Consider the following 25,451-nt stretch of genomic DNA (forward strand, 5'->3'; position numbering starts at 1 on the left):
AATTGGTTATCATATTTTTTAAAAAAAAAAACCTTTTTCATAAATAATATTTTCTCTATTAAACTGTGTGCCAAACCTTAAGTTTGGTGTTCTTCAAAGTGTTCTTAAGTTTTCCTTGTGTCTTGATCTTAAAATTTTTAAGTTTGGTGTTCCTTGGTGTTTTCCCCCCCCCCCCCCAAAATTTTCGAAAATAAGGAACCTCAGATCTAAAAAATTTTAAATCCTGTGTTATCTTATTGTTTTTTCTCTCCTAAAAAAAAATTTAACTTCAAAATTCAAATTCTTTTTAGTTATTTTATTTTATTTAAGTATTCACTTCTTATAAAATAAAATAAATAAAAAGGTAAATCAGTCCAAGTTATATCCATATATCCATCATGGACATAAGTGGAGATGGACAGTCCAGGAGGACTTTGGGGTAGCATCTGCATACCCTCCATTGGAGTTAGTAGCTTTGAGTTGAATCCTCAGCTCATTATCATGGTGCAGCAAAGTTGTCAGTATTCCGGTCTTCCACAGGAAGAACCTACAGAGTTTCTGGCACAATTTCTACAAATTGCTGACACAGTACATGATAAGGAAATAGATCAGGATGTCTACAGACTATTACTGTTTCCATTTGCTGTAAAAGATCAAGCTAAGAGGTGGTTAAATAACCAACCTAAGGCCAGCATAAGAACATGGAAACAGCTGACAGAAAAATTCCTGAATCAGTATTTTCCCCCAAAAAGGATGACACAGCTAAGGCTGGACATCCAAGGCTTTAAACAAGGAGATAATGAATCTCTTTATGATGCCTAGGAGAGATACAGAGAGATGCTACGAAAATGCCCCTCTGAAATGTTTTCAGAGTGGGTTCAGTTAGACATCTTCTACTATGGGCTTGCAGAAGGAGCTCAGATGTCTCTAGATTACTCAGCTGGTGGATCTATCCATATGAGAAAGACAATTGAAGAGGCTCAAGAGCTCATTGATACAGTTGCCAGGAATCAGCATCTGTATCTAAGCAGCAACCCTTCCATGAATGAAGAGGTTAAAACAGTAACTGCTGAATTCAGTACTGTAAAACAAGCTGCTGAATTCAATCAGCAATTGGATTTTCTAACAAAGCAGCTAGCTGAATTCAAAGATAGGCTACAGGAGACAAGGATAGCTAATATACATATGGACGAACAGTTTAAGCAAACAAAGCAGCAGCTATCAAGGCAAATAGCAGAAGAATGCCAAGCAGTTCAATTAAGAAGTGGGAAAACATTAAATACCCCACCTCAAGGCATCAAAAATTCAAGAAATGAGCGACCCACCAAAGATTCACCTGAGGACAGTAAGAGCCCAGGGAAAAATAATTCTGGCACTAAAACGCCAGAAAATGGGTGGAAGGCTGGCGCTGAACGCCCAGACCATGCCCAAAACTGGCGTTCAGCGCCAGAAACAAGGCAGGATTGGTGTTCAACGCCAGAAATGGGCAAGAATCTGGCGTTGAACGCCCAAATGGTGCAGAATCCGGCGTTGAACGCCCAAAATGGGCACATTTCTGGCGTTCAGGCGCCAGAAACAGACAGTGAGTTGGCGTCTAACGTCACTCCAGCTTCTGACTCTGGTACTCAATTGCCAGTGAGGGATCAGACACACACAAGTGCTAATAACAACCCCTCTAAAAAGGCTTCTTTAACCACTAAGGTTGAGGAATATAAAGCCAAGATACCTTATCCTCAAAAACTCCGGAAAGAGGAGCAGGATAAGCAATTTGCTCGCTTTGCAGATTATCTAAGGACTCTTGAAATAAAGATTCCATTTGCAGAGGCACTTGAGCAAATACCTTCTTATGCCAAGTTCATGAAAGAGATCTTGAGTCATAAAAAGGAGTGGAGAGAAACAGAAAGAGTTCTCCTCACTGAAGAATGCAGTGCAGTCATTCTGAAAAGCTTTCCTGAAAAGCTTAAAGACCCTGGGAGTTTTCTGATACCATGCATATTAGAAGGTGATTGCACCAAGACAGCTTTATGCGATCTTGGGGCAAGCATCAACCTGATACCTGCATCCACTATCAGGAAGCTTGGCTTAACTGAAGAAGTTAAACAAACCCGGATATGTCTCCAACTTGCCGATGGTTCCACTAAATACCCATCAGGCGTGATTGAGGACATGATTGTCAGAGTTGGGCCATTCGCCTTTCCCACTGACTTTGTTGTGCTGGAAATGGAGGAGCACAAGAGTGCTACTCTCATTCTAGGAAGACCCTTCCTAGCAACTGGACGATCCCTCATTGACATTCAACAGGGGGAAATAACCCTGAGAGTCAATGATGATGAGTTTAAGTTGAACGCTGTCAAAGCCATGCAGCATCCAGACACATCAACAGACTGCATGAAAGTTGATCTCATTGACTCTTTGGTAGAAGAGATCAACATGGCTGAGAGTCTCGAATCAGAGTTGGAAGACATCTTTAAGGATGTTCAGCCTGATATGGAGGATTCAGAGGACATAAAAGAGCCTCTGAACTTTCTTCTGGAAGAGGAAAAACCTCCTAAACCCGAGCTCAAGCCACTACCACCATCCTTGAAATATGCATTTCTGGGAGAAGGTGACACTTTTCCAGTGATCATAAGCTCTGCTTTAAATTCACAGGAAGAGGAAGCACTTATTCAAGTGCTAAGGACACACAAGACAGCTCTTGGGTGGTCCATAGGTGACCTTAAGGGCATAAGCCCAGCTAGATGCATGCACAAAATCCTATTGGAGGATAATGCCAAACCAGTGGTTCAACCACAGAGGCGGCTAAATCCAGCCATGAAGGAAGTGGTGCAGAAAGAGGTCACCAAGTTACTAGAGGCTGGGATTATTTATCCTATTTCTGATAGCCCCTGGGTGAGCCCTATTCAAGTCGTCCCAAAAAAGGGAGGCATGACAGTGATTCATAATGAAAAAAATGAACTGGTTCCTACAAGAACAGTTACAGGGTGGCGCATGTGTATTGACTACAGAAGGCTCAATACAGCCACCAGAAAGGATCATTTTCCTTTACCATTCATAGACCAGATGCTAGAAAGACTAGCAGGTCATGATTATTACTGCTTTTTGGATGGCTACTCAGGCTATAACCAGATTGCAGTAGATCCCCAAGATCAAGAGAAAATAACATTCACATGTCCATCCGGAGTGTTTGCTTATAGAAGGATGCCCTTTGGGCTATGTAATGCGCCTGCAACCTTCCAGAGATGCATGCTCTCTATTTTCTCTGATATGGTGGAAAAATTTCTGGAAGTCTTCATGGATGACTTCTCAGTATATGGAGACTCATTCAGCTCCTGTCTTGATCACCTGAAACTTGTTCTGAAAAGATGCCAAGAAACCAACCTAGTTTTAAACTGGGAAAAGTGTCACTTCATGGTGACTGAAGGAATTGTTCTTGGGCATAAAATCTCAAACAAGGGAATAGAGGTGGATCAAGCAAAAATAGAGGTAATTGAAAAATTACCACCACCTGCCAATGTTAAGGCAATCAGAAGCTTTCTGGGCATGCAGGATTCTATAGGAGGTTTATAAAGGATTTTTCAAAAATCGCAAAACCTCTAAGCAATCTGCTAGCTGCTGACACGCCATTTGTGTTTGACACAGAGTGCCTGCAGGCGTTTGAAACGCTGAAAGCTAAGCTGGTCACAGCACCAGTCATTTCTGCACCAGACTGGACATTACTATTTGAGCTAATGTGTGATGCCAGTGATCATGCCATTGGTGCAGTATTGGGACAGAGGCATGACAAGCTTCTGCATGTCATTTATTATGCCAGTCGCGTTTTAAATGATGCCCAGAAAAATTACACAACCACAGAAAAGGAATTACTTGCAGTGGTTTACGCCATTGACAAGTTCAAATCCTACTTAGTAGGATCAAAGGTGATTGTGTACACTGACCATGCTGCTCTTAAGTATCTACTCACAAAGCAGGATTCAAAACCCAGGCTCATCAGATGGGTATTGCTTCTACAAGAGTTTGATATAGAAATAAGAGACAGAAAAGGGACAGAGAACCAAGTAGCTGATCATCTGTCCCGGATAGAGCCAGTGGAAGGGACGTCCCTCCCCTTTCTTGAGATCTCTGAGACGTTCCCTGATGAGCATCTATTTGCCATTCAGGAAGCACCATGGTTTGCCGATATTGCAAACTATAAAGCTGCAAGGTTCATACCCAAGGAATACAATAGAATACAAAAGAAGAAACTAGTTACTGATGCAAAGTACTACTTGTGGGATGAGCCCTATCTCTTTAAGAGATGTGCAGACGGAATTATCCGTAGGTGTGTCCCCAGAGAGGAAGCACAGAGAATCCTATGGCATTGCCATGGATCTCAATATGGAGGCCATTTCGGAGGTGAGCGAACAGCCACCAAGGTCCTCCAATGTGGCTTCTATTGGCCCACACTCTATAAAGATTCCCGAGAGTTTGTACGTAATTGTGACAGTTGCCAAAGAGCTGGTAATCTGCCTCATGGTTACGCCATGCCTCAACAAGGAATCTTGGAAATAGAGTTGTTTGATGTATGGGGAATTGACTTCATGGGACCTTTCCCACCATCATACTCAAACACTTATATTCTGGTGGCAGTTGACTATGTATCAAAATGGGTTGAGGCTATTGCCACACCCAACAATGATACTAAAACAGTGCTGAAGTTCCTCCAGAAACATATTTTTAGCAGGTTTGGTGTCCCTAGAGTACTAATCAGTGATGGGGGCACTCACTTCTGCAATAAACAGCTTTACTCTGCCATGGTTCGGTATGGAATTCGCCACAAGATAGCCACTCCATATCATCCACAAACCAATGGGCAAGCTGAAGTCTCTAATAGAGAATTAAAGAGAATCCTGGAACGGACAGTAAGTACCCGTAGAAAGGATTGGGCACGGAGCTTGGATGATGCTCTGTGGGCTTACAGAACAGCATTCAAGACCCCTATAGGGACCTCTCCATACCAACTTGTGTATGGTAAGGCATGTCACCTGCCCGTGGAACTGGAACATAAAGCCTATTGGGCAACCAGGTTCCTAAACTTTGATGCCAAATTAGCAGGAGAAAAACGATTGCTCCAGCTAAATGAGCTAGAGGAATTCAGATTCACAGCTTTCGAAAATGCCAAGCTTTATAAAGAAAAATCAAAAAAATGGCATGACAGAAAGCTGTCATCTAGAATCTTTGAGCCAGGGCAGAAGGTCCTGTTGTTTAACTCTAGACTCAGGCTATTCCCCGGGAAACTGAAATTCCGATGGAGGGGACCATACGTGATTACAAGTGTGTCACCATATGGTTATGTGGAGCTTCAGGATATTGATTCTGATAAGAAGTTCATTGTCAATGGGCAGAGAATCAAGCATTACCTTGAAGGCAACATTGAGCAAGAATGCTCAAGGCTGAAGCTAGATTAAAAGCTCAGCATGGTCCAGCTAAAGACAATAAAGAAGCGCTTGCTGGGAGGCAACCCAGCCATGGGGCATCAATCCTATAAGCATTTTTGCCCTATTTTTATTTTTATTTGTTTATATAAAGTTCACTGACACTAAGGTATAGAATCATTTGTATAAGTTTACAGGGTTACAGAAGGAATCTGCACACAAAACAGAGATAGGGAGCTCAATGGCAAGAAAACGCCAGTAAAGAGGCATTTTGGGCATTCAGCGCCCAAAATGGGCATCCACTGGGCGCTGAACGCCAGTAAAGACAGCAATTGGGCGTTCAACGCCAGAAACAGGCACCCAATGGGCGTTGAATGCCAGTAATGGCAGCAACTGGGCGCTGAACGCCCAGGAGATCAGCATTTGGGCGTTGAACGCCCAAAACAAGCAGTGTTTGGGCGTTCAAACGCCAGGAAGACAGGGAGGAGCCAAATCCAGTTATCCCACACGTATTTCCATTTTAATTTTAGATTTTATGCTTCAATGCATGATTTTTACATGAACATATCAAGAACCCTGATTTCTAAAATCCTTAATTTCTAAAAATCCATCTTTCCAAATTCAATCCAACTCTTTTCAAAATCTTTTCTGAAAACAAATCTATCTTTTTCACTCAAAAATCTTTTCAACTAATCCATATCTTTTTCAAATATCCATATCATCTTTTTCAAAATTCAGAGTTATCTTTTTCAAAAATCTATCATATCTTTTCAAAATTAAACTCTATCTTCTATCTTATCTTTTTCAACTCAATCTTTTTATCTTATCTCTTCCAATTTTTCGAAAACCCACCCCCCCACCCCTTTAAAATTGGGTTCGGCCTCCCCCCTCCTCCATCAACAAGTGCACCTCGATCTCCTTCTATCCCTCTCCTTTCTTTTCTTTTGCTTGAGGACAAGCAAACCTCTAAGTTTGGTGTGTTTTTCCGAGATCACTAAGATCATGGCTCCCAAAGGAAAACAATCCAATCCAAGAGGCAAGAAAGAGAGCGTTCCAAAACCACTTTAGAATCAAGGGAAGTTCTTATCTAAAGAACATTCAGACCATTATCTTAAAGTAATGGGTCTGAGATCAGTGATCCCGGAAGTTAGATTCGATCTGAAAGAAGACGAATATCCGGAGATCCAGGAGCAAATTCGAATCAGGAACTGGGAAGTCCTAGCTAATCCTGAAACGAAAGTAGGAAGGAACATGGTCCAGGAGTTCTATGCTAATATGTGGCAGACTGACAAGCAAAGACTATCTGGAACAGCCTGCTACGAATTTTGGACCATGGTCAGGGGAAAGATTGTTCATATACCACCCCTGACAAGATCAGAGAGATATTAAAGCTACCTCAGCTAAAGGATGATCCAGACTCCTTCAACAGGAGGATGATGAGAGTAGACATTGGCCTGGATAAGATCCTAGAGGACATATGTATCCTTGGAGCCAGGTGGACCACCAACACAAAGGGCGTCCCAAATCAACTCAAGAGAGAGGATCTCAAACCAGTTGCTAGAGGATGGCTGGACTTCATTGGGCGTTCTCTGTTGCCCACTAGCAACCGTTCTGAAGTCACAGTTAAAAGAGCAGTGATGATTCATTGCATCATGACGGGGAAGGAAGTGGAGGTTCATCAGCTGATTTCCACTGAACTCTACAAGATAGCTAATAAAAATTCAAGAGAGGCCAGGTTGGCTTATCCAAGCGTGATTTCTCTGCTCTGCAAGGACGCTGGAGTCAAGATGGGAATAACTGAATATATCCTAATTGAAAAGTCAATCACCAAAGCATCAATGGAGAGACAACAAGCACAGGAGGATCCTATCAAGAAGAGAGCACAGGAATTCCTCCCAGAGATTCCTCAAGCAGAATATTGGGAATATCTTGAGACGTCTGTCACCAAGATACAGGAAGCTATGGAGCAAATAATAAAACAACAGAAGGAACACAATCAAATGCTGACCTATATGTTTAAAGAACAAGAGGAGCAGGGGCGTGACTTAAGGGAACTGAAGCGCCAAAAGCCTTCTCTACCAAGCATCCCAAGGATCAGAGGAACCCCCGTGCCCCCAGAATAAAGGTTGTTAATTTCCAATTTCTGCCTTAACTCTGTGACAGTGTCCTTATAAAAGTTTACCTTAGAAGTCATATAATAGTAATTAGTATCTATTTGATTTTATCTCCAATTAAGCTATAGTTTATTTTTCTCATCATCATTAAACATGAATAAAATAGTAGATCTTTTGAATAAGAAGCAATAAAATTTTGAGTTTAATAAAAGAAATTCTAATTGGTTAAATGTGGTGGCAATGCTTTCTGAATCTTCTGAATGAATGCTTAAACAGTGCATATATCTTTTGAATTTGTTGTTTAAGACTGTTAAATATGTTGGCTCTTGAAAGATTGATGAACATGAGACATGTTATTGATAATCTGAAAAATCATAAAAATGATTCTTGAAGCAAGAAAAAGCAGCAAAGAACAAAGCTTGCAGAAAAAAAAAAAAGAGAGAAGAAGCAAGCAGAAAAAGCCAAAAGCTCTTAAAACCAAAAGGCAAGGGCAAATAAAAAGGATCCCAAGGCTTTGAGCATCAGTGGATAGGAGGACCTAAAGGACTAAAATCCTGGTCTAAGCGGCTAAACCAAGCTGTCCCTAACCATGTGCTTGTGGCGTGCAGGTGTCAAGTAAAAACTTGAGACTGAGCGATTAAAGTCAAGGTCCAAAGCAAAAAGAAGAGTGTGCTTAAGAACTCTGGACACCTCTAATTGGGGACTTTAGCAAAGCTGAGTCACAATCTGAAAAGGTTCACCCAGTTATGTGTCTGTGGCATTTATGTATCCGGTAGTAATACTGGAAAACAAAGTGCTTAGGGCCACGGCCAAGACTCATAAAGAAGCTGTGTTCAAGAATCATCACACTGAACTAAGAGAATCAATAACACTATCTGAATTCTGAGTTCCCATAAGATGCCAATCACTCTGAGCTTCAATGGATAAAGTGAGATGCCAAAACTGTTCAGAAGCAAAAAGCTACTAGTCCCGCTCATCTAATTAGGATCTGAGCTTCAATCAAAAACTCTGAGATATTATTGCTTCTCAACCTATTAGTCTTTTATTTTATTTGTCTAGTTGCTTGAGGACAAGCAACAGTTTAAGTTTGGTGTTGTGATGAGCGGATATTTTATACGCTTTTTGGGGTTAATTTCATATAGTTTTGAATATGTTTTAGTTAGTTTCTAGTTTATTTCCAGTAGTTTTTAGGAAAAATTCATATTTCTGGACTTTACTATGAGTTGTGTGTTTTTCTGTAATTTCAGGTATTTTTCTGGCTGAAATTGAAGGAGCTGAGCAAAAATCTGATTCAGGCTGAAAAAGGACTACTGATGCTGTTGGATTCTGACCTCCCTGCACTCAAAGTAGATTTTCTGGAGCTACAGAACTCGAAATGGCGTGCTTCCAATTGCGTTGGAAAGTAAACATCCAGGGCTTTCCAGCAATATATAATAGTCCATACTTTGCACAAGAATAGACGACGTAAACTGGCGTTCAACGCCAGTCCTCTGCCCAATTCTGGCGTCCAGCGCCAGAAAAGGATAAAAAACTGGAGTTGAACGCCCAAACTGGCACAAAAACTGGCGTTCAACTCCACAAATGGCCTCTGCACATGAATTGCTTAAGTCTCAGCCCCAGCACACACCAAGTGGGCCCCAGCACACCAAGTGGGCCCCAGAAGTGGATCTCTGCATCATCCATCATAGTCCACTCATATTTTGTAACCCTAGGCTACTAGTTTAGTATTTAAACGACTTTTAGAGACTTATTTTGGATCTCATGACATTTTCAGATCTAACTTTGTATTCTCTGACGGCATGAGTCTCTAAACCCCATTGTTGGGGGTGAGGAGCTCTGCTGTGTCTCGATGAATTAATGCAAGTATTTCTGTTTTCTATTCAAACACGCTTGTTCCTATCTAAGATGTTCATTCGCGCTTAACTGTGATGAAGGTGATGATCAGTGACATTCATCACCTTCCTCAAACCAAGAACGTGTGCCTGACAACCACCTCCGTTCTACATCCGACTGAATGAGTATCTCTGAGATCTCTTAATCAGAATCTCCGTGGTATAAGCTAGAACTGATGGCGGCATTCATAAGGATTCAAGGATTGAATGACTGTGACGAGCTTCAAACTCCTGAAGGCTGGGCGTTAGTGACAGATGCAAAAGGATAGTAAATCCTATTCCAACCGGATCGAGAACCAACCGGTGATTAGCCGTGCTGTGACAGAGCGCGTGAGCGTAGTTTTCACTGGAAGGATGGAAGGTAGCCATTGACAACGGTGATCCACCAACACACAGCTTGCCATAGGAGGACGTGCGTGCGTGAATCAGAAGACAGAGAAAAGCAGAGATTCAGAAGACAAAGCATCTCCAAAACTCCAACATATTCTCCATTACTGCACAACAAGTAACCTTTAATTTATGCTCTCTTGGTTATTCACAATTCAACTGATTAACATAATTGACTTCCTGACTAAGATTTACAAGATAGCCATAGATTGCTTCAAACCAACAATCTCCGTGGGATTCGACCCTTACTCACGTGAGGTATTACTTGGACGACCCAGTGCACTTGCTGGTTAGTGGTACGCGTTGTGAAAAGTGTGATTCACAATTCGTGCACCACTTTGTTTACTTGAGTTTTCCTAATTGTATAACATGCCTACCTGCTTATTGATCTACTTGTTGTATATGAATATTATCTGTGTTTTACTTATTTGCATTAATTGTGTTTGTCTGGTGCTGAGGAGGTTAGGTAGGCGGTGGCGATGGGATCGCACGGAGGTTAGGGTGGTGAAGGCTGTGGGATACAGCGGTGTGATTAATATTAGTTAGAATTCCCCTAAGTTTAGATAACCCGGTTTATGGTTTAAGTTCCTGATTTATTTATTTTGTTCTAAGCTTGAATATCCGTATGTGATGTGAAGCTCTAGGATCGCCTTCGGCGTCCCGAAGCCTTACATCTTACATTATTGGACACTGTTACCATACTAAGAACCTCCGATTCTCATTCCATACTTTTTTGTTGTTTTTCATATGCAGGTCGCAATCTCGGTGAGTTGTCTGGATGGTGACAAAGGCGGAGGATCTAGATACCTTTTGAGTCTCTTGATTTATTTTTCTATTCATCTCTCACTTTTATATTTTGTTTAGCCTAGAGGCATGTATTGAGAGATCAAAACTTGTATAAGCTGTTTTTACTGTCTGGTTTCATGTATGGTCTGTATATGGCTAGCTAGCTTAAACTCCGCGAGCCGGGGCTAGATTCTTATGATATTATACTATGATATTTTGATTATATGGTATCTATTTCTTGTACTTTAAGTTAGTAACTTCGCTAGTACGTTTTGCGCTTTTCAAATCCTATTAAATGAGCTATATGCTTCATTAGGCTTCTAGAATATATTATTTCCTTCCATATATAAATATGTATAAGCCTTAGGACTGTCGTAACCTCTAATTAACCTTGGCTTTACGGCTAGAGGTAAGGCTTAGGGTAATTGGGGTGTTACAACATGCTTCTTTGATTCCTTGCTATTTACATTTCTTGTCTCTTGCCATTAAGACCACAATCCCTCATAGCCAATAATTGATCACTTATTGCAATTCCTAAGGAGAATGACCCAGAACTTAAAACTCTCGGTTAATTGATTTAAATTGTGATAATTCTTGATTTAAACTTTGATGTGAGGATCCATTGCCGGTTTGGACTATACTTGCAACGAAATTTAATTTGTGAATTCCAAATCGGCATAAATCATATACATCACTGATTTATGCAATCTTGTGAAGCATTTCTTCTCTACCCCTGAAGAGATTGGAGAAATTAACAAAACTCTTATCACACTGATTCCCAAAAATGAACTAGTAACCACCTTCTGGCAAATGCAACCCATAAGCCTCTGCAATGTGTCTTACAAAGTGATAACCAAGATTATTGCTACCCGACTGAGGAGTTTGATGGGAAAACTTGTCCAACCTACCCAATGCAGTTTTATTCCGGGAATGCATAATTCTGATAATATTTATTATTTTCCAGGAGGTTTTCCATTCTATGCGAAATAAAAATGACCCAAATGTTGGATGGCTATCAAGATTGACTTCGAGAAAGCATATGACAGACTTAAATGGAGCTTTGTGGAGGACACTCTTCATGACATTGGCTTTCCTACCCAGACCGACAACCTTATCCTGTACTGTATCTCTACAGCCAAGTGGAGTATGTTATAGAATGGGGAGGACCTTGATAAGTTTACACCTTCGAGAGGGATTTGCCAATGGGATCCTATTTCCCTGTATATCTTCATTTTGTGCATCAAAAGATTATCCCATCTTATTAATGCGGTGGTTCATCATGGGTTCTAGAAGCCTATTCGCCTCAGGAAAGATGGCCCTAAGATATCCCACCTTTGCTTTGCTGATGACCTCTTTCTTTTCTTAGAAGCTCATCTAGAACAGGCTGATGTCATTAAGAGATGTTTGAAGGCCTTTTGTGATAGCTCAGGTCTAAAATTCAGTCAGGATAAGACTGGTGTCTTCTTCTCCAAGAATGTGGGAGATCTGGTTTGTACGGAGATTAGTGACGCTCTTCAGTTTTCTAGAACGGACGACATAGGAGAGTACTTCGGAGTCCCCCTCCTTCATTCTAAAGTAACCAAGTACATCTACAAAGAGATCATTAGTAAGTTGAATTCAAAACTGAATTCTTAGAAGGTATCAACTCTCTCTTTAGCTAGCAGGATAACTTTTGGTGAAATCTATTCTTTCATCTATTCTTTTTTATACTATGCAGTATGCTCTTTTACCTATTTTTACTTGTAATAGTATTGATCGTAAATGCAGGAGCTTTCTTTGAGGAGATACCAAAAATTCTAAAAAGATCCACCTCTTAAGCTGGGATAAAGTTTGTAAATCGAAGAAGGCTGGGGGTTTGGGTATCTGTCATGCGAGTAAGATGAACCATGCTTTTATGGTGAAGGCTGGGTGGGGTCTTGTTGAAAAGAAAGACTCTCTCTGGGGCCGTGTTATCATATCCAAATATAATGGAGCGAATGATATTATTCCAAGGGTTGAGAGGAAGTGGAATGAATTTAACCTGTGGAGAGGAATTTGTAAAGCTTGGCCAGATGTTTAGAAAAACCATATTTGGCGCATCAAGGAAGGCTCTATGATTAATTTCTGGAGCCATAATTGGGTACCGGAAGTGGGCCCTTTGAACCAATTCACCTCTCAGGTAAGTAACAGTTTTGATCCTTCTGGCTTTCTCACAGATTTTCTTACCGTTTCAAGGAGCTGGAATGTGGCAAAACTGATACGTGGCTATTGGAGGAGGTGGTCAAGAAGATTACGGCCATTGTGCCTCCATCGCCTTGGAAAAACAGTGATCAAATTGCTTGGAATGCTTCCTCGGATGGTACTTTCAACCTCAAGATAACCTATCAAAAGCTGAATGAAGATCACTATAATCAGAATAAGTTGTTTTCATTGATTTGGAAATGGAGAGGCCCATAACATATACACATGTTTCTCTGGTTGATTTCTCATGGTGCCATCCTAACTAACCTGGAAAGAACCAGACGCCATTTAACAACTGTCGCAATTTGCCCAAGATGTAATCGACAACATATTTTTTTGTCATTCCTAGGTGGCGCAACAAGACCCACGTAGTTAGGGTTAGAGACTATGATAAATAACTGATTCTGTAATGACCCAGGAGTAGCCGAGGTAGAAGGCAAGGACTGAGAAGTCCCATGGGAGCCAGTAGTCACCCTCCTTCTATCCCAACCACGAGGCTGCCTGGTGACACCTCTATCTGGTGCCATGTCTATCTGAAACAATATAATTATATCATAATCTAATTGTCAAATCAATAAAAGATATATATATATTTTGAACCTCAAATCGTAGGTTTAAGCTTTACTCTAAGTATGGTATAAACTAATTGGCAAATTAATGTCCTTTTAACCAAGTACATAAACACTTTAAATTACTTTATCGTCAATAGGTCAACAACCTACATTCTACATCCCGAGGGTCATAATACCTCAAGTAAGTCACCCTCATCTTTGATATTACATAATTAAGATACTTGAGAAGAGAACATTGAAATTTAGTAACTTTAACTTTCACTAATTAAATTTACCCACAATTTTGAAAAATATTTTACAGTTCCTACAAATCTACCTAACCTCTTATTTCACAAGTTCTCAATCCACCACAACAATCAAAACTCAATTAAATTCACCAAATCTCATAAACATAATATGAAACTAAAAAAATACAATAATATATCCAAAGCTCAAATCTCCCTTATTAAATTAAAAACGAAAGTTCTTTGGACATTTCGATTTTACAAGTAGCATTGCCTAATTTCCCAAGTATGAGTCTTATAAACATAATATCAACAAGTATGAGTCTCATATGGACTACCATTCTGCATTAATTCAGTTAAAGATAAGATAAGAAATTTCTAGCAGCAGATCAAAATTTTCAATACTTTCAATAACTTAGGTAATTGTTGCTGAATAAACTAAGACATACATAATTTAACAAGAAGTAGAAAATTAAAGATTCATGGATTGAAACTCAAGAAGAAAATATTAAAATAAAATTAATCCATAAATATTTATCATAATAAATATAAAAGTATTGAATTCATAAATTTTCATCGTTGATTTTGAACCTATATCAAAATTGTCTTTGTGAGAGAAAATAATCACTCATTAGATCAATCTTGTTAGAAGACTCATCATTTATAATAAAACTTTTTATTCAACAATAATTTTCACTTTCCCCTTTCTTAAAAATTCACTTCTAAACTTAAATTTTAAACCCTAAATCTGAAATATAAATGTAACATACATAAATTAATTTTTAATAAAAAAAACCTCTTAAATCTATATCATCAATATAATTTATACTAGAAAGTTAAAACCTTTAGAATACATACAACAAGTACTCATTCTAAAAATACAAATCATAAAATTAATCTCTACAAGAGGGCTCCGACTAGCAGCAGTGGCAGTAGCGGGGACACAATGAACCATGTGACACAAGGAGTTCCAACACAGTCCACGCAGTTTTTGGAGGCTGTTGGTGGTAGCCGGTATTGGCGGGGAGAGAGAGAGAGAAAGAGAGAGAGAGAGGGAGGGAGGGAGGGAGGGAGAGAGAGAGAGAGAGAGAGAGAGGGTGCGCATTTTGAATTTAGGGCAAGTTTACCGTCGGATTTACTGGCGGATAAATCCGACAATAATGCATTGCGGGTCACCAAAATGCTGCATTCTACTAATTGAGTTATCCGCGGGTAAATTCGACACTAACGTTCACGTCTATTTTCCCCGTTTTTCTTCTAATTATTACCAGCAAATTTGCTGTCGGATATACAAATTTGCCCATAATAATTTCAGCTGACGAATTTATTGCTATGTCTGTTAGAAAATTTGACACAAATCTGCGACACTAAATTTAACGAAAAATCTAACGATATTTAACATTTTTCTTATAGTGTCTTCTGAGTTAATAGACATAATTTTCTATTTCTGAGTCACAAATTTTTCATCCCCAAATTGTGCAGTTTGTGGAGAAATAAGCATCGAATGCTTTTAAGATGGTGATTTCATCAAATTCATTTGTTTAGTTAATTTAATACATAATAAATATAAATTAATGATTCCTATTTTTATTAATATAGTCATGTATGTAATTAGGTATTGGATAAAGTAATATTGTGTGTCAAATATTGTAGGTAAATATTAATATTATTTTATACTTTTTTTAATCTTATTTTACCACTAATTCAATAATTTGGTTCATATGATTATTAGTTTTCTAGTTCAATATCACCTTTTTTTTCCAAAGGAATATGACTACTAAATATGAACAAAATCCAACTTCTTTCGCTGGAAACTTATATTAATAAAATACAATGGCATGATTGTCAAATGGATATGATAGGAGAGGTTCAGTGAATTGAATCAGATATGGTTAAAATCTAGATTCGATCTCATCGGATATTGAATATATTCATAAAATATAAAATTTATTAAAAAGTTTATTTTTATAAAAAAATTATTCTTTTAAACTTGTGTATTCTTAAATATTATTAAACTATTTTTTTTTAAACAAAACGTTAAAATAATACCACATATATTTTTAAAAAATTATGAATTAAAATAAAATATAAACACAACATATATATTTTTATTTATTTATTTATTTATTTATTATTTAATGTAGATATATGGATATGTAGCTTGAATCTATGAAAACAAATGTGATATCCATGATGCGATTCCATTAGAGTGCGAATCGGATCCAAATCAATTTGACATTCTGCGGATTGGATTATATTTGTAATTTGCAGATAAATACGAATAAATACTTCTAAGGATGAATTGATGATAAACAAATATCTGAGACTATGAAGACATTTCTAGTCACTACAAGTAAGAAAGTAAAAGTCTTGGGGTGCCTACCACTTGCAACACAATCCAAAAAAAGGCTAACGAATGTAACCTACGTAAATATATTTACATTACAATGAACAAGAATTTTACAGAATGAAGATATACAAATTCTTTTTTTTTTTTTGCCATTGTCAAATATAAGCATCAAACTTTTTTGTCATTCATTTTGTATTGTAAAATCTGTAAAATATACCAGACTCGTACAAAATGAATTATATAATATATGACATCGATATTGACATTAAAAAAAGTGTGTGAATCATTAATAATGATGCGTGGGTTGCAAGAGGGGTGACCTGCCGGTGTTGTATGGTGAATAATAATTATCATTATTACTATTATTATATCTCAAAGGAGACAAAACCAATTGATTAGGGGCCCTGGGTAACCTTGGGCTTGATGATATGGGCCTATTCTTGGGCCTATGTGAGTGGTTATTACTAGTTAGTGGAAGCCTTTCTAAAGTAGATAAAATATCAAGCATCTGAGGCCTGAACTTGGGCTCACTAATGCATTGCAAAGCAAGAAGAGCAACTATATAAGCTGCCCTTTGTGAGTATTGTCCTGCTAACTTAGTGTCCATGATCCTGAACAACTTCCTCCTATCACCCAAATAGGGTTTTGCCCATTCCACAAGATTATGTTCCATCCCAGATTTTGTTACCTCAATTGCACGCCGTCCAGTTAGTAATTCCAATAGTACTACTCCAAAACTATACACGTCACATTTTGTAGTTAGCCGACCTGAAAAAGGGGTCCAGAACAAATAATCAATAGCATAATAAAAGTCAGGAAAGATTTTTAAGGATATCAAAAATAGCATTGTTCGAGTTATTTTAACTATTAATCTCAATAATAAAATATTTACATGATTAAGATTGATGATTAAAACTATTAAACATCAGTATTTATAATATATTTGAAATTTTTTCTAAAAGTTATATCGTTGTTGATTTCTTTTTAGGAAAAGACTAGGAGGTTAGCACTTTTAGCATAAAGATGAAGAGAAATGGCTGGTATTGATTCGAATGTAAGGCAAAAACAAAAAGAAAAGTTGTTGATGAGCGAAAATTTCTAAATTTTTTTATTCAATGATAAAATCTAATGAGTAGTATTAGAGTTGAAATATGAATTGAAATAAAAAATTTAGCCGATACCAGATGGAGTGGGGATTATTTACCAGCATTGCCATATAAGATATGAATGATATGCATGGAAACTATACAAATTTTGGAAGAAAAAATGAAACCTACCTGTAAGGATATATTCAGGAGCAGCATAACCTACAGTGCCCAAGACCTGAGTAGAAACATGACTTCGATCACCAATGGGCCCTGCTTTCGCCAATCCAAAATCAGAAAGTTTTGCATTAAATTCCTGCATTTAATTAATCAATAATTTTAATTAGTAAAAGTACTACACAGGAATTAATAAAATGGGCATACATACATATCAGAAATGCTTGAAAAATAATAAAAATTAGTCTAAATAATTCTAAAGTTATTTTATTTTATATTTATTATCTATTTTTGAAATAAATAGATAATCTTAAATATAATAAATATGTAATTTTAGATGTTATATACATAAAATTATAGATATTAAGATAAATAAAATAATTTTTGATTATTGTCTCCCTAATATTATTGATGTCCATACCAAATCTAATAAAATGTTAGAAGTCTTGAAGTCTCGGTAGATGACTTGTTGCTCAGATTCATGTAGGAAGGTTAGTCCTCTAGCAGCATCAATAGCAACTTTCATTCTTGTTGTCCAAGGAAGCGTTTCATTCCCCTCTACATCCAATATTCAATCTTTTATATTAAATATGGACCAAGCTAAGATTTATGTGATAGTTTTTGTAGTAATTAAGCAGCAACAACCAACATACTATGAAATAGGTGATTTTCTAAGCTTCCTTTTGGCATGTATTCATACACCAGAAGTCGATTATCCCCTTCAAAACAGTATCCAATAAGTCTCACTAGATTTGGATGATGAAGTTGTCCAAGATGATTTACTTCACTCTGTAAATTATGCATGAAAATTCTATATAATTTGGTGATTCATTTGAAACTAAATTAAGATGTTTACTCTCGTACAGAATAAAATTGCCTAGAGAATATAAAAAAATAAAAAGAAATGATCAATTATGTGAATTTTATCACTTTTTTAAATAAAATATAATTTCATTATCAAATATGCCAATACTCTGTATTCTGTATTATTTACTCTATATGTGAGTATTGCCCGTGAATTAATAGGTAGCAATTAATAAGAAACCTACCAACCACTCCTTATGACCTTGAAAACCTTGAGGTTTAAGCTTCTTTACAGCTACAACAACAGTTCCAATTCCAAAGGTAGGGTCAAATGAATGAGCATTAATCCATCCCTTATAAACATAACCAAATCCACCTTCTCCTATTAGATTCTCATGATCAAAGTTTCCAGTAACATTCTTAAGATTATTGAATGTGAAGGATTTTAAATGAGGGGATGAAATTAGTAGTATGTCGCCTTCAGATCTTGATGTTGCTAGAACAATCTCATCATCTTTACCATAATCATCATCATCAACATGTTGTATTGGTGGTGGTGGTAACAATAATGTGCTTCTTTTTCTATAATAACCTCCTTTTGTAGCACCTGCAAAATAATTTTTTTGTTACTATTAAATCAATAAATATAACGAAATAAAGCCAAAAACAAATACAAGATCAAAAACTTAACATTAATATCAAAAGGAAAATCAACACATTATGTAATACAATCAAAACATACAACTAGTCTTGCAATATTAACGAGAAATTGGAAATTGAAACAAAAACACACATGCACAATAATAACAACACCAAAAGCATAACCTAACTATTGCATATATGCATGATGTATATTCAATCATATACCTATTAATTTGAAATTAAAGCACATAATAGACAAAAACATAGTAACGGACGTACCTATAGGATTATTTGGGTATGGCGTGGTGATATCAGAACTTTCTCGAATGCAATTTCCCATTAAAAAAAGAAAAAGAAAAAAATTTCTTGAATAATCAGCATAGAAAATACGAGTAACAATCCATCTTAAATTTCATGCATGCAACATTTCATCTATGGTTATGATTCTCGTGCATGTATTGTCCTTCTCCGTCCCTTTTTAAATTTCCAGAAAAGGCAACAAAAACATAGAATAATGATAATGTTTCATTGCATTTTTTGTTTCATATAATAAACTATAAATAAACATATCTATTAACATATTAAATATATGGACGCATTGTGTGTTTATTATTGATAGAAAAATTTGCTGATGTATTTCGATATAAGCAGGACGGACCCACACACAAGTACGTGGGTGCATTTAGTCTGATAAAATTTTAGGAAAAAAGAAAGTATACACAAATTATATATATAATGTCTCCATTGAACAATGTATTCATCCCTATGTTTAAAGAAATTTTATGTTGTGCAAAACAAAATTATATTATTAACTATGAACATAATGATAAAAGGTTTTGTATTACATAAATTTAATCTATTGAAATTGAAAAAAATATCATATCTACTTGAACTAAAACACAAACAATAATTAATTATCTAAAATCAAATTTGACTTCTCAAATATAAATAAAACTATTAGTATTTAATAGTTTTTCTTAAAAGTTTATTGATATATACATATCATTTACATATTGTATATATACATTATATATTTATTTTTATTATTTTATAAATTTGGTCTTACATATAATAGTTGTTTTTATAAAAGAAAATTCTTTCATAAATATTATAGAAATCAATTCTTCAACTAAATGACAAAAAATAGTTGACTAATTTTTTAATAGAAAGAGAGATATTAATTTTCTAACCTATATATAAAAATAAGGGTTAAGTATTTTTTCGTCCCTAAGGTCTGGGGTGAAAATCAAATTCGTCCCCGACTTTTTTTGTTATTAAAATCATCTTCAACGTTACAAAACGTTATAAAATCGTCCTTTACTACTTCAATTTTATTATCTTGACCAAATTACCTTTTATAATTAATTAAAATAATATTAAAAAACAAAACAACCCCATCCCCCCCCCCACCCGAACTCAACCCTGTTTCTCTTCAGTTTCTTCCCTCTCATCCCCTTCTTCCTACCCTTCCTCCTACCCCTTTCTTTGGAACCCCCCTCCCAACCACAACCCCAATTCTTCTTCTCTCTCTTTTCACCACCGTATCATCTCCGCCCCCGCCTTCTTCTCTACCTTCTTCTCCCGAACGAGGTCCACAACCTTGCCGCCCAGTCCCACGTTGCCGTCTCTGTCGACAGCAAAACGCGCCGAACCAGCGAGTCCAATCATGTGAGCGTTGCAAGAGGTCACTGCCATAGACAGCGAAGAAGTCTATGACTCTGTCCCTGCGATTGGCTTGCAAGCCATGAACGACGTAGAAGCGAAGAAGAGAAGTTTGGATTTTGGAGAGCGTAGAAAGGAGACGAGGGCAACGATCCTATCGGCTTGGAATTTGGGAACGTAGAGGGAGAAGATGAGGCCGATGATCTTATCGACGTGGAAGCCCTTTCCAAGATCGGTTCGGAGCTCAGAGTCGTAAGATTGGAGAGTATTGGTGAAGCCTCAGAAGACGAGGAACTCCCGAACCAGCTCCTCTGCGTACTGCATGTTCTCCATTAGCAGAGATAGTGTGGGTTGGGGACTTGCAGAACACGACGCTCTTTTAGAGCGTTTGTTGGCTGTTTTCTACTTTACTAATTGTTCAAGTGGTGGTGTTTGGCTGTTTTAGGGGGTTTTGGATTCATCTTCGTTCCTCTTTTTTTCATTCTTCCTTTGTTTTTTGAAGAACATAAACATCATTTTTTTAATTCTTTTTAATTTTTGTGGTTGCTGATTTTGGATTTGAAGTGCGATTGATGATTGTTGAATTGTTGTCAAATTTAAAATTTTTAGTGATTTATTTTGTGGTTGTTGTTGCTGCTGAATTTGCTATTGTTGAATTTGCTGAATTTGTTTTTGTTGCTGCTGAAGAAGAGAAGAAGAATTATTGTTACTGAATTTAGTTGTTGCTGTTGCTGAAAGAGAGAAGAAGAATTGGAGTTTTTTAGGTGGGAGAGGCAGAAGAAGGGGGATTCCGAAAAGAGCAGAAGGAAGGGGATGGGAAGGAAGAGACATCGGGGGTGGGGGTGGGGGTAGGGGGAGGGTTTTTTGTTTTTGTTTTTGATTTTTATTATTTTTATTAATTGTTAAGGGTATTTTGGTCAAAATATTAAAATTGAGATAGAAAAGGATGATTTTATAACGTTTTGTAACGTTGAGGATGATTTTAATAAGAAAAAAAGCTCGGGGACGATTTTGATTTTGACCCAAGACCTTAAGGACGAAAAAAGTACTTAACCCTAAAAAGAATTATGGTTCTTAATTTGATAGAAATTTGTATCTTTCTCACATCACAAATTTATTTATTTACTTTTATATCTCTTACACAATTATAGTAAAATTCTATACTGTTGGCTAAGACAGTAATATATTTATTTATTGTGGAAATGAATACAAAGGACTTCAATCGGTAGATGTAAGAATTGGTATTTAATTTTGTGTCCCAAGCTCACTGAATAGGTACCCTTCTTTTCTTTGCTCCATATTACCATATCTCTTCCTTTCCTAATTAGCGTGTTTAGGATAGTTTAGATTGTATTTGTTTCAAAAACTATTGTAAGTAGCTCTTTATTCTAAGTTCTGCTTTGTTAATAGCTTATTAACCCAAACCAAATTCTAAAAATTATTCTAAATCATAGGACATGAAATTAGTGGGTGATTAGATATACAATTTTCTCTCCATATTTGCAACTGTATTCTCGTGTCAACCTGTCAACCCATCTTCTTCTCATCGATACCTTTCTTCCCATTTAATCCATTATAATCTATTTTTCCCTTGCTTCTGCCCCCACCAGAATTTTAGCATTTGTCTTGTAGTTCAACAACTAAAGTTTTTGGAAGGTTAAAACACTCAAACGTGTAAATTGAGATTGCTAAATCCACTGACTTAATTAAAACTTCTTTACCACTTGCTGAAAAAAAAAAGATCTCTTCCAAATGTTACAATTTTTTAGTGACTTTATCTTTGATGAAGCTAAATATATCTTTCTTTAATCTATGTATTAATGCAAGGAGCCCTAGATATTTATTTTGTATTCCGACATGTGAAATTTGCAGCATACACTACAAGAAAAACACCCATTCAAGTACACTTGAAAAGTGTAGTCAAAATTAAAAAAAATGATGCCTTAGGCTAAGGCTACGCTTTTCGGGCTTCGGAGACGCTTTAGTGGGGGATGCTTATTCAGCCGTTGCATATTCTCAAAGGCTACGCTTTTCTGCACCAAGGGCTATGCTTTTGGCGTTTGGGAATAGGGTGCGCTTTTTAAGGGATGCTATCCAGGACCAAAGGCTACGTTTTTCAACGCTACTGCATCACCTGTAAAGCATAGCCACATTGTATACCATGACTACCATTTATAAGTGTAGCCTTAGGTCCCTCATTTTTTTTAAATTTTCTGTATATATATATATATATTCTAATAATTTTTTGTACAACCTAATATTTAGTAATATGATTACATATATAATTTTGCATTTTTAATTAAATTAGTTAAATATTATAGAATGAAAAAAAATACATAATAATACTAAATAATTTCTTTAAATAATAAAAATGATCTTTAAACAAAATATATTTATAATGAACCAAAAGTATTAGAATGAACATAATTTTGAATATTCAAACACCTCACACTAAATTAAACATACCCATATCAAAATATACATGAGACCGCTTAGAGTTTACTACTAATAAACTACGAAAAGCTAAAATATTATATCCTACATAAGTATCTTCCAATAAAACTCATTAATCAATCATCTTTCAATTTCCAACACTCCATCTCTGCCAATTAACCATCATATGATAAACACCTTCAAAATTATCCTTCATAATTATATAAAAAATATTAGGCAAACTAAACATGGCAGTGGATGCATGCTGCAGTTGCTATTCTTATCAAATTGGCAATGTAATCTAACCGTTTTAAAAAACATTTAACTATTCAAATGGGATTAAAAAAAGCATGTAAGTATGTAACAATTCATGCATTGCAATAATGATGTGTAATTTGATCTAAAATCACAGAAATTAACAATCTCATGAGTTTTAAACTTTTAATCATCACCAGATATTGCTCTTACGAACATCACCAAACAGATGCAGGTTCTTGATAAAAGGCATTGGGACCTTTAAAAATTATTTTACCAACATTTAATTGTATATAAAATGCAGTTAAAAATATTCATTAAATATATGAGGATAAAGGACATCCCAAGTAGAGATCCTAGATCAAATTCTATGACAATTATACTACACCAGTTGAAGTTTAACATATCCGCTTCCTATAAAGTTTCTTATTCTTACATTCATTACCTTAATACCTTTCAATATGGATATTACTACTCTTCTACATCTTATATCCTAAATGCATCTCATGAGGGAAAAATATCATACAAACAATAAAGAATCCATGACAAAAAATTACCTACTACACTTATAAAATATAATCAGGGAACCGATTGCCAGAGAAATAGTTGTCCATGCCCAAAATAACAACAGTAATCTTTTTAAGGTCAGGAGCTTCCACAAATGAGATTTTTCAGCAAGTCATCTTCATAGAAAAATAAGTAATATATTTGTGCATTAATACAATATAAATGGAACTAGTTATTTTGTATGTTCAAAATGTAATATAGGAGCATTTGAAAAATTACCTTGTGTGCCACAAGATGTGGTGGAACATTCTTCTTTTGCAATTGTTCTAGGTTTGCAAGAAGATGGTTAATTATAAGCCTCAAATTAACCCAAACAAATGCATGCAAACATAGAGTATGTTAGTGACATAATTGACACTAAAATCTCTGCTGCTGAATTCTGTTTTATAGAGGGGTGGACTAAGATAATATAAGAGAGAGATTATGAATTTACCTTCTCATAGGCAAGGGCATCTGGTTGTGCAAAGAAACTTGACATTAGCTCATCATGATTGCTCCCTACCTCACCTGCACGAAGCAAATTAGTTATAAATTGTGGTTAGACTACAAGATCGTAATTAAAAAATAGAGTTTAAATTCTATGCACCCTTCAACATAAAACACTTTTACATTAAAATCCAATCTGGTGCTACCACGTAAATATCTAGTTAACATAGTTGTAACACTTTCATGAAATTTTTTATGAATTTTTGTCTCATCAACCATAATAATCAATTAAAACTACACATTAGTGTTAAAAAAAACACAAACTAACATTCAAATACAAATTATAGCAAAATATCTCTATCTATGTTGTTTGTTCCTAGTTTACCAAAATCAATCTCACCAGGTTCAAATGGTAGAGGTACCCCATCAATCAAAACTCCCTTTCCATTACTTTCCATGCTAACCTAATTTCAAACAAGCAGGAAAATATAAGAACAGAGAAAATAACAATAAAGTGCCTGAGGCTTTAAATCACAAGGCTATAACAAACAAACCTGTTGAATGTGTGGGGCAAGCTTCTCCAAGGCTTGAGAATAAATATGTGTTGTGTGGGGAGTAGTTTTGCAGTGTTCATACAAACTCAAGCAATATGTGGACTAATAAGAGGAAACAAAATTAAACACTCAGAAAAATCTTAATAGATTCATAGCTACAAGAACCCACTTTTAAAAAAACAAAATTAAAAGAAATAAATTTGCAAACAAAGTTTAATAATCTTGTCCCACTAGGTGTAGATAGTTTCCAAAGATTAGACAATACACAAAACAATAAAGACAATAACAATAACTAAAGTTAGATACATGAAACAACCAATGCTATTGTTCCCTGTCATAAGTCATCTTTGTGTTTATCCCATTCATTTTCAAATCTCTTCTAATAATTTCTGCTAAAGTTTTCTTTGTTCTTCCTCTCCTCTAAAATACATCATTTGTAACTAACTCAAGAAATCTCCCCTAACCTCTCTGAAGCTCAGGAAGCTGTAAGAAAATTAACGGACAGAAAGGAATCAAAAAATACAACAACAATATAAGTAGTGCACCAAACAACAATAGAAATCAACAATTTCAGGAAATCAGAGTAGTCCATAAACCAACAACCCTTAACATAACAGCCACAGTACCTGAAAAGCTAAAAATAATTGGGAAACATCAAAACCAAAAACAACAACAACAACAACAACAACAACAAAGTCTTTTCCCACTAGGTAGGGTCGGCTACATGAATCAAACAACGCCATTGTGCTCTGTCATGTATCACGTCTACAGAGAGACCGTTTACATGTAGATCTCGTTTGATCACCTCATGGATGGTCTTCTTAGGTCTTCCTCTGCCTTTCACCCCTTGTCCATCTTCCATCTCATCCACCCTCTTGACTGGGTGTTCTGTCGGTCTTCTTCTCACATGT

General features: G+C 36.3%; 1 protein-coding gene across 1 annotated transcript; it reads right to left on the reverse strand.

Moving 5' to 3' along the window:
* Positions 1–12,770: 12,770 nt before the first annotated feature.
* On the reverse strand, positions 12,771–19,047 carry LOC107610675 (putative serine/threonine-protein kinase PBL18). Its single transcript, XM_021123050.2, has 7 exons — positions 18,923–19,047; positions 18,247–18,608; positions 17,851–17,986; positions 17,619–17,755; positions 17,213–17,336; positions 16,401–16,703; positions 12,771–12,862 (listed from the first exon to the last, which is right to left on the reverse strand). Exons 1-7 carry the CDS (start codon positions 18,981–18,983, stop codon positions 12,771–12,773), a joined length of 1,215 nt encoding a protein of 404 aa, XP_020978709.2. The 5' UTR covers positions 18,984–19,047.
* Positions 19,048–25,451: the final 6,404 nt, after the last annotated feature.

Source organism: Arachis ipaensis, chromosome B1 (assembly GCF_059453495.1).
Source record: "Arachis ipaensis isolate K30076 ecotype BB chromosome B1, ASM5945349v1, whole genome shotgun sequence".
In the NCBI taxonomy this organism is placed as follows: domain Eukaryota; kingdom Viridiplantae; phylum Streptophyta; class Magnoliopsida; order Fabales; family Fabaceae; genus Arachis; species Arachis ipaensis.